The 10,620-nt window shown below is 45.3% G+C and overlaps 2 protein-coding genes across 2 annotated transcripts; one reads left to right on the forward strand and one right to left on the reverse strand.

The window, feature by feature from the left end:
* Nucleotides 1-900: 900 nt before the first annotated feature.
* Ctu2 (Cytosolic thiouridylase subunit 2) lies at nucleotides 901-2,943 on the reverse strand. Its single transcript, XM_077653999.1, has one exon. The coding sequence runs from the start codon at nucleotides 2,846-2,848 to the stop codon at nucleotides 1,583-1,585; it is 1,266 nt and encodes a 421-aa protein (XP_077510125.1). The 5' UTR covers nucleotides 2,849-2,943; the 3' UTR covers nucleotides 901-1,582.
* A 204-nt stretch (nucleotides 2,944-3,147) lies between these two features.
* Nucleotides 3,148-9,354, forward strand: LOC144121067 (methionine synthase reductase-like). The gene has a single exon (XM_077654001.1). It carries the CDS (start codon nucleotides 3,302-3,304, stop codon nucleotides 5,447-5,449), a length of 2,148 nt encoding a protein of 715 aa, XP_077510127.1. The 5' UTR covers nucleotides 3,148-3,301; the 3' UTR covers nucleotides 5,450-9,354.
* Nucleotides 9,355-10,620: the final 1,266 nt, after the last annotated feature.

Genomic DNA, 10,620 nt, shown 5'->3' on the forward strand with positions numbered 1-10,620 from the left:
AGCTCTCACAACCCCGACAGTTATCTTTAAATTTGGTTAACTTGTATACAGCTCAGCGTGTAGAAGAAAAATGCACTATAGGCTTGCACAGTGCATGTGCCATGCTATCATGAGGCCACAGCAATTAACGTTCATTCTTCTTCTTGCATCGTCTTGTTGCATTCTTCGTTGCACATTAAAGAACCACAAAGCCAGCAAAGCTAATACCGGGGCCAGTTGGTTGATCAATATGCGAACGTATGCGCTAAGAGCGACACAAGAAGACAATACACAGACGACACAAGCGCAAACATTGCGCTTGTGTCGTGTGTGTATTGTCTTCTTGTGTCGCTCTTAGCGCATACGTTCGCATAAGAACCACAGCTGGTCGAAATCATTCGGAGAACTGCACAACGCACCCCTCATAGCCTGAGTCTCTTTCGGGCATTAAGCCTCATAAAACCATGAAATCAACAACGTATCGCAAATGTTTTGGCAATATCGCTGGGCAACGAATGCAGAATGTTGATAGTGTTACTATCGATAGTCTTACAATCAAGGGTCGCACTATTAATAGTATCACTATCGATAGTTTTTTTACACTATCAACAGCTTGAAAAAAACTATCGATACCATCGATAGTAAATTTTCCGATACTTTTGCATTACTACCTGGGGTTCTTTAATGTACAGTACTCACGGATTGAAATAGGACATTCGGAGCGCGTGGCCGTCGCTTCATGGAGCGCCGCCCGTAGATGCTCATGGAACCAAGGTGGTGCATTGTGGTATGGCGCGAGGGGGAGAACATCTACAAAGCAGAATTGTTCCTTCCAGCCGCCAACGAGCCGGCCTGTGGTTTACCACATGCCTGCGTGGCACTGCAAGGCTTGGCTTCGAATGTCCTATTTCAATCCGTGAGTACTGTACACCGATATCGCACAATGCACAGGCCTCCAGCATTTCGCCTCTGTCGAATTGCGATCGTCACGGCTGGGATCGAACCCGCATCTTTCAGGTCAGCAGCCGAGCACCATAACCACTGAGCCACCGTAGCGGCAAAATCTTCGTTTTGCTTTCACCACTTCAATTGTCTCGTTCGCATTTCATCTGATGCTGACAGTACATGCTCTATGTTGTGATGCATAAACTGAGTTGCTATCCAAGCCTCTTGTGCGCCGAACTAGTCCTGCAAGATAGATGCAGGGTCTAGTTGGTTTGACATGATTGTTGTAGATCAACACTAAGCTGCATTACAGTTGGGAGTCAGCACATCGGTTCCCTCCAATTTTATGCCTGTCCTTGTTGTGCTGCACACTGCAGTCTACTAGGTTCGCACTTCTGTTCCGGACTACAAAGACTGTGGGAGCCATATAGCAACAAGGTCGACACAACAAAGTAACAGAAAGAAGTGCCAACAAGAACAAATCCTGAAGAGTGACATGGAAAGCAATTGTCCATGTCAATCTATTGTGTTTGTTCATGTTGGGCTTCTTTCTGCGACATGCACCAACTAGTCCAGCAAAAAGCTCAACACCACTGTACAGTTTCACGGCCACAGTATAGAGGCACAATCCTAAGACACGCGAAAATGCACTCCTGAATCAACTGCTACTCTTACTACTCGTCCCAGTGATGTCACACAACACTGAAAGAACAGTGGAATCGCCCTGCGTAACGAGGGCCTGGCAAGCGTAACAAAAGACTAAACTGACATCAGCGCTGTCGCTGGCAACACCACATGACGTTTCTGCATCCTCTACTCGCAGCCTCGATACGTCTCGCGTGAGTTGCAGCGCTGCCACCGCCGAGCAGGGTGCCACATCCACGGTATCAAGCGACGACAAACACAGCCGGCAGGAGTTGGAAGCGCCTCGCGCACGTGGACGCGATCCGATCTTGTCGCCCGTTCGCCACACAGTCGACACCGTCGCCGGAAAGTCCTCTTGCAGACCATTCACGAAGTTTCCCGTTAGCCTGGAGATGCTCGCGCGCGCCTCACGGGCTGTGCTTGGCGTGGTCTGCACGCGAAAGGGCACGCTGCGATGCACGTTGAACAACGCGACCTCCTTGCTGGTGAACTCCCGCATGGGACGCAGGAGAAGCACTGCACGATCGCGGTCATCGAGAAAGCCAGCCTCTTCCCTCAGCTGCGCTCCGCGTCCTAGAGCGATAGTTGACAACAGCGTGGCGGCCAACAAGGTGCCGGTCTCGGCAGTAAAGACCTTGACAAAGCCGTTGTCTTTGGCCAATTTAACGAGCAAGCGACGCATGGACAGCTTGTAAAATGACTCGCGGTCTGTTAGCGTCTTGAACGCCTGGTAGGCTGCCGTAAAGGCGGACCGCGACGTTTCGGCGTCCGTTACCTGGGTGCTATGAGACGATGCATCTAGCTTCAAGCGCTCCGCCGAATATACCATGTGCAGGGGGCACGCGTAGTACGGGAAGCCAGAGTCCTTCATGAGGTCGATAGACTCCCTAAGCGCGACTTCAGGGTTCTGGGTATCCAGCACATCTGAATCTTCAACGTAGACGAGACTAGGGTCGAAAAGAAGTCGCTTGTGGGCATCTTCCGAGAATCCATCGCGGAGAAGCTGAAGCATGGCAGCCGAAGAAGGACCACCGGAAAACGCAACCAGCACTTTGTCTCTAGGCTTTAACAACTTGGATTTTCCCAAAGTTGACCGAAACTTGTGCGTACAGTTCGCAATGAAACATGTCTTGCAATACGGATCCTTCTTGCGAAGCACCAGGTGAGCAGACTCTCCACAGGCCTTGCATGTGTTGCCGCTCGCAGTAACTTCTGCTGTACCATTCGCTAGTAGGTCAGGCTGACTAAGCTCTTCGCAATCGCACGAATTAGAGCACATTGTATTTGTTTATGCAGAAGACGCCGGTAGCGCGCAATTGGTACTAAACATGTGCTAAACTAAACACGCGACAACTCACACCGCCGCCATCATGAACTCATTACGGCTTGACTTGACTTGACAAGTCGTGAGATAATTTTAGAATTATTTGGTTTGATGTTTCTAGAATTATTACAAATAGTAACAATTGTTTAACACTAAAAACATTAAAGTAGCATACGATTAAGTTCTTGCAGGCATTAATTTTGCTGACTTTGGATGTCATTTGTACTGTAGCCAAAGCCAGCTGACGGTGGTCGAAGCGAGCCGGAGTCATTGGATTCGTGATTCACAAACAAGTCCACGTGCGTTTTTCACGCCTTTGTAGCCTTGTTTCCTTTTCTTATCTATCCGCTACTTTAGTGCTGTGATAAAACTCCGGTACCCGTCGATGTCTGCGCAAGCCATGGAGCAATGTGTTCGGACGAACGGGCAGACAGTATGCGGTTTCTTCTTCTCTATGCTTCGCAAACTGGACAGGCAGAGGCAGTAGCACGCCGACTCAACATCACTGCCATCGAGCAAGGATTTCTGCCCGATCTGCACTGCGTGAGCACTTTCGACCGTGAATTTGACATTGTCAAGGAGAACTGTTTTGTTCTTGTTACGTCGACCACAGACGAAGGACTAGTACCCGAAAAGGCGCGCCGCTTTCTCCGCTACTTACGCAAGGCGCCGGCTGGCCTCCTCAACAGATCTAAGTACGCCGTGCTTGGTCTTGGCGACACTAACTACAACAATTTTTGCAACGGTGCCAGAACCTTCGACACTCACTTTGAAGCTTTGGGTGCCGTGAGATTCTACGAAACGGGCTACGCCGACGACGCCGTAGGCTTGGAGATTGTCATTGAACCGTGGATCGCTGATCTGTGGCCAGCGTTGCACCGCATTTTGTCTTCCCCCACTGCCAACCCGGCTCAGATCCAGCAGTGCTTGTCGGAACAAATTATGGAGGAAAAAAGTCTGACGAGATGTAGTCTACCGTTGTCAACGGAGCTCACGCTCCCGTTGATGAAAGACCCGCTGGTATCTGTGCAATTCGACGTTTCGGAAACGGATAGAATTTCGCACACTGACGTCTGGCAAGGGGGTCAACCACTGCCTTTTCAAGAGTCACGAATAATTTGTGCCGTTCTCACATCTGCGAAATGTCTGACCTCATCAGAAGCGGTTAAAGAAGCCTGGGAACTAGAATTTGAACTTCCAGCGAACTCTAGATCGGAGGTCAGCATCAAACCGGGCGACTCCTTCGGCTTTCTATGTATAAATCGGCTCGCCGAAGTAGATTACGTAATTAAAAGGCTTGGTGTGCTAGATAGCCAGCTGGTTTCTGTGACTCACTCTAAGACTGCTCGAAACATGGAACACCTGCCTAAACAACCACTGGCCGTGAGAAGGTTGTTGACGACCTGTTGTGATGTTAGAGGCATCCCCAAAAAGATATTTCTGCGGACACTTGCAGAATATACTTCCGATGCTAGTGAGAAAAGGCGCCTACTGGAGCTAAGTTCCAGGGAAGGCAGCAAGGACTACATTCATTTCATCCTCGAAGCAAGGAATACCTTTCTTGACATCCTGAGGGCTTTCTCCAGCTGCAAGCCTCCTCTCATTGTGTTACTCGAGCATTTACCCCGGCTACTGCCACGCTATTATTCGGTATGCAACTGGTCACCCCAAGAGGACAGCAACATTCCTCGTCGGTTCAAGATCCTCTACAAACGATGCCCCATACCAGGAAGCAATGAAGAGGGTCTTTGTACTGGCTGGCTAACAGAGCTTGCTAAGAAATGGTCTGCAGAACAAGATCTTGTGTCAAGCATGACATCTTTGTCATTGAATGAGATGCAGTGGCAGAAGGTTCCTGTTTACCTGAGGAAAAATACAACTTTTCGCTTCCCAGAATCATTGAATGTACCAATCATTATGATTGGGCCAGGCACTGGTGTGGCCCCATTTCTTTCGTACCTACAGTGGCGAAGAGAGGCCATGTCGCAAAGCGATAAAGCTGATATTTCAGAAACATGGCTGTTTACAGGCTGTCGGCACCGCCACTTGGACTTTCTGTACGAAGATGAGCTGAACCAATTACTCAAGCAAGGTGCATTATCAAAGCTAATTGTTTCATTTTCAAGAGATGTTGAATGCGGAAATGCAACGGATAAATCAGAGGATGCAGACAAAACAGAGGAGAACAAAGCTTCATGCTCCTCTGGTGATGCAGGCACTGATTCTGGGTCTCATGTGAACGCTGTCAATGTAATAAGAACTGAAGATTGCAAAACGAAAGAAAATGATTCAGCTGTGTCAAATTGGATCACTGGTGGAAAATATGTTCAAGACAGCATGCGTCTCTGGCGTCATAATATAGCTCAGCTTATTTCTTTGCCCAGTTCCTATGTTTGTGTGTGTGGGGATGCAGTCAGCATGGCAACTAGCGTGAGAGACACAATTGTAGAAATTCTAGTGAATGAAGGCACAGTAGCAACGAAGGAAGATGGTGTTGTGTTTGTAAAAGAACTGCAAAAACAAGGACGGTATTTGGAAGACATCTGGACAGCATGAAATTCCTGGAGCAATGCTGCAGTTCTTCATTATCTGTTATTTTTATTTTGTAGGACTTTTGTGGGGTTTTTTTTTTTGTACTGGACAATGAAGAAGGCTCTAGGGCTATCTCTTCTGTTGATTTTTAACTAGCTGTTCAGACAGTGCAGCATGGCTCACTTGTCATTGCAAAATTGCAGAGTGGAAATGAGTTGTTAGCATGTAAGCACAAAGATGGATGCTTGCTTTTGTATTGTTTTGATATGACTGTCATGTTGCCATTTTCATGTTGTGTTGTTGAACATTTTATGCAGTGTTAGCCGTTTCTACTATGCCTTTTACATTTTTTTTTTTTGCCAAGGAGCCGTTGAATCAGCGCTGCCTTGTTAGTGTCTAAATATCTGCAAAAGTTAATTTGGTTTTTGAGATTGAAATAGCTGGTGAGAGCAGGGGATAAAATACATAATATTTATTGAGTAGTCAGTAAACATTGAAGTGTACTGTGATCTCTTTGTGATGAGTGCACATCTTTTTCTAGAGCATTTGTTACTAAGTTAGTGGCATAAATATAACAGTCTATTCTAGCATAATGTGAAAGCACTCGCCATGCATTGTTAGTTGGCCCTGCAGCTATGACAGACAGCATCCAGCATTGAAAATATATTTTTCAAGAGAAGTGATGATGATGATGATGATATGTTTTAATGGTGCAAGAACAGTTTTTGCCAAAGAGTGGCATGGCACAAGGTATTTTTGTCTACTCAAGGTGGGGTCAGAGACCAATTTCCTAAGCATTTCACCCCAGATAAATTCAGCACCAGGCTAGAAGAAAGCTTGTACCCATTGAATCACCGGTGGGTACTCAGCGACATTGGGGATTGAGCCCCGCACCTCCCACATGCGAGGCGGATGATGAAACCACTAGGCCACCGCTACTGTAGTTGTCACATAAGTGCTAGGCTTTGTTGTTCCAGACATTCTCTTGTACTGTTTTAATTATACTAAGATAGAAGTCCACTCTTTTTCCTTTTTGTTCACTGTCTGATTCAATGGTCTTATTTGTTTTGGCACTAAATTTTGTGCACTAAATGTGTGTTAACCTTTACCTAATGCTCTACTTTTCTCTTTATATCTAGCAACAGCTCCGCTTATTAAAATAAAAAATGTTTGTTGCAATCGCAAGTTTTTGCCACTGTTCATAGGAGTATCCACTGCTTGTTTCTACAGAAGCCAGCTGATGAGTCATTGGGTTCAGTCAGCATGGCAATTCCGAGGTGATTTCACATTTTCATTAGACAGGGGAGTATATTATAAACATTATTGCGAAACATTTTGTACATATCTTGCATTTGAAGTGCAACCTTTTATGTACTGAAGTATTGTGTGCACAGAAATTACTGGAATGCATATGAATAGAATTTGAGCAGTATTATGAAAGTTGCTGAACTCGGGAAGGGCTCTTTTTTCTAATAATTAAACAATAGGTGATACCTGCTACATATGAACTGCTGGAGGTAGCGAAATGTTTTAGTTAATGTTGTAACAAGTTAAACACACCCACTACAAAGTAAAGGGCTCTTACATTGATGCCGATTCAGCCCCGGCTACTCCAGTTGCGATCACCCTATTCCAGAAGATTTCTTGATGTTCTACCTCCACCAGACTCTGTTGTGCTCAGCTACGTTTCCCTTCTTTTGGAATCTTCTTTGCTACCCTTACAGATCACCGCTTATTTCTTCCATGCGTTAAGTTCTCTGCCCGAATTCATGTCCTCTTGATTTCTTCACAGATAACATGACCTTTTGTTCCTTCTTTGCGTCCTCGCATCCCTTTTCGTGAACTGTATCAATAAATTGCCGCATTCTAATAACGAAGAGCCGACACTCACTGAAAACTGAGCTTTTATAGGTCATAACCTCGAAATGGTCAAAAGACTAATCACAGGTTTTGCCACCATTGGCTCTTAAACGGAAATTGTGGTGACGTCAAGACAGTTTTTTTTGTGTGAAAAACCTCGAGTCTAGACTCTGCTGCCATTCACTTACGAGCAGGGATCACGGAGCCCTTTTCGCTCTTAACGCCATGAGTTTAATCGAGTGGCTTAAAAAAATTCTGGACATTGAGTTAAATTTTCTCAGCAGTACATTCTTTTGCTGCCGCCTAAACCTTTGCTTGCGTGTTTCCTTCTTTCAAAGAGATTTAATTTGGATGAATCGCCGCGTAATATTTGCGTACAACCGTTAAATAATTTATGATGGAATTTCTTGACGCTGTTTCGGTTTCAGTTTCATCAACCCAATGATGGCCGTTAAGTGCAGTTGTCCTTTAGGTCATCTGAGGCATGAAGGAAACGGCAGTATAACTGCTGATACATCGTTTTGTTGTCATTCCAGCTCTTGAAGCAGGCTTGTTTAAATTTGAATTAAAACTGCGTATCAGTGTCTAAATTGCAGGTTTTTTCGTGTCTCATGTCACCTGAAGTTCAACTCTCATCGCAGCGAGTGTTCGGTTGATGAAAGCGAAACAGCACGATAGAAGAAATTCAATTATATACTATCCAGTGGCCGTAGGCGAATACCATGCGGTGATCCATGCATCCTAATGTCTAGCACATCATTTGAAAGAAGAAAACACGCAACTACAGTGAGCACTATAACGCAACTAAAATTAAGCTTCTCTACTCCTTTCACATAGAAAAAGCCATGCAACAGATTTCAACGGTGAACGGAAACTGGATTGAGTTGTTCTTAGTTTCTCTTTAATATTCGCAATATTTTCATTTCCAGCATTTTATGATTTCATGTTTGGAAAGAAACGAAGCAGCCAAGATTTATAAAACCGTAGCTTGGATCTGAATGCTTTTCCCACAAAGGAAAGAGCTCGAGACTGCAAATTAGGCACACGCTCCAGGGCACTTCCTTGCCAGGAATTTTCACGGTTGTTCTTTGGGCCGTGTTGAAGTGTTTGAAACAAAGTTGCCTGGAAATGATAGCGTTATTTCTGATGAAGTAGTAGAGCTCGAAGCTTTTCACGCATTGGCAGTGGTTTAACCTGCAGCGGGAGCTCGGCAGGATACAGTTTGGCTGCTGAGCCAAAGGTCGTCGCCAGTTCGACTGGGTTTCAGCCGCGGTGGTCGCATCTCGAAATGCAAGCACGCCCTTGTGTTGTGCGATGTCACGCGTAGCCCTCCACTATGGCGTCTTTCATGCACGCGTGCAGCATTGAGACGTCAATTAAATTATTCAAACCAGCATCAATACAAGTGGAATTAAAAAAAAATTGTTTCAGTTCATTCGGCAACTATACAAACATAAATTACTGCCGTGCTTTGAAGACTGCAAAACAGTAACAGTTTTGAGTTTTTCCTTGCAGATCGTAGCACATTTTCTTTAAAAGCTGACTTTAGACACATGAGCCATTTTCGGTATGTACAGTGTGTTTCATGTAACTTGAACCAATGATTTTTAGAAAACTGGCTCACCTCAGTTGGGTAAATAGAACGACATATTGTTTTCCGTAGTGCGGCGCTCCTTAGAGTATATTTTTATAATTTGCTTAATTAGGTAATTACCTGAGTTTAATTATGCAAAATTTTTATTATTCACTTTACCGTAACGTTCGTTTCGTTAGGTTGTAGAGGGCGTCAAGAAACAACCAATGCAGTTTTTTTGTGGAAAAGTATCTCCAGCATAATCCTTTTTCCCGTCATTTAAAGAAAGCCCGCGAAATATTTTAAAAAAAAACGTGACTGCGCTACCGTATTCTAGCCCTCCCAAGCGTGTTTTGAACGAACGAAACGTGCACGCATAATGACACAAAGAAAACTAAGAATGCTTTTAAATACGCGGCTTCGCTGATTTCCCTTCATTTTTTTTTTTTTGTTCCGTCTGTATGAGGATTCAATAAAAGCTCCGTTTGAATTGGTTGTCGGTCGCCTACCATCGCTCATTGCTGATCACGGCGCCCGCTTTCCATGTTTCGTAAGGATGTGCTGATGCACCGCTGAGGATTTTTGCTTCCTCCTTGCTGAGAGCTGCATAGGCCGCTCACTTTGAGGCTGTGAGCCCGCCCGCTTTGCTCACTGAAAGCGCATTTGGCAGCGCTTGTGCTGTGCGATGTGAGTTCACTTTAAAGATCACCAGGTGGCCGAAATTTTTCCGGAGCCCTACACTGCGATACCTCTTTCTTCCTTTCGTCTCCACTCTCTCCTTTATCCCTTCCCTTACGGCGCGGGTGGTGGTGGTTGCAACTTTAATGCCACAAAATGGAAGGGATTTGTTGGGGCTGGGGCGAGTCAAGGGTGGCCTCCAGCCGGGGGCGACCTCTTGAGCTCGCGTGATGAGGGCCAGCTGCGTGGTTTTTCTTGACCTGGCCAGGAGCTTGTCCCATTCCTCCGCCGAGGGAGCTGGCAAGAGTGTCGTCGGGGGGGAGGGGGGGGGGTTTGCTAGCGCATTCGGGTGTCCGCCGAGATGTGAGACAGATACTGCGTCATTTCCTTTCCTCAAAAACCGATTTTCAATTTCTATATAACAAGGTAACGTGCAAGAGCACAATCACGTCGTTGCTTTCAAATTTCGCGGGCTTTCTTTCAATTCTAAAAAAAAAAACGCCGTGTAAAAGATACGTTTTTGCAAAGAAAAATAAACTGGATCGGTTGTTTCGTAACCCTCTCTACAACTGAGCGAAACGCAAGTGACCCTAAAGTGAATATTAAATACATTGAATAATTATCTTAGCTAATAAATTAACTATGTGTAATTAAAAAAAATACTCCAGGGAGCGCCACACGACAAGAAAAAAAATATGTCGTTGGTCTCACCCAGCTCTGGTGCGCCGCCTTTTTTTAATCCATTCCTTGGTTCAAGTTCCGTGAAGCGCCCTGTATTCGTGCCAGATTTTTCATTCTTTCTGTCCACAACACGCGTGTGTATGTGTTTGTAACCAGACTGCATGCGTATACATTGAGTTTGGCTGTGGTCAGTCGTGGTGATGCATGTATAGTTAACAACCTAGAACTAACAACTGACAGTCACGTAGTGTATTTTTGACATGAAAGAAGAATAACACCGAGGGAGCATAAGCAGGGAAATTCACCCTCACTATGGGTATGTGCAACTCCAACAGAGGACAACAACAACATCGCCACATCCAGTACCTACGCTGCTATGTGCTATTGGTCAAGTACTGTTGAA

This window comes from Amblyomma americanum, chromosome 2 (genome assembly GCF_052857255.1).
Source record: "Amblyomma americanum isolate KBUSLIRL-KWMA chromosome 2, ASM5285725v1, whole genome shotgun sequence".
Classification (NCBI taxonomy): Eukaryota; Metazoa; Arthropoda; class Arachnida; order Ixodida; family Ixodidae; genus Amblyomma; species Amblyomma americanum.

Excerpts from the sequence above, each read along its gene's own strand:
- Ctu2 (XM_077653999.1), bottom strand. The coding sequence starts at position 2,848 with ATGTGCTCTAATTCGTGCGATTGCGAAGAGCTTAGTCAGCCTGACCTA.
- LOC144121067 (XM_077654001.1), top strand. The coding sequence starts at position 3,302 with ATGTGTTCGGACGAACGGGCAGACAGTATGCGGTTTCTTCTTCTCTAT.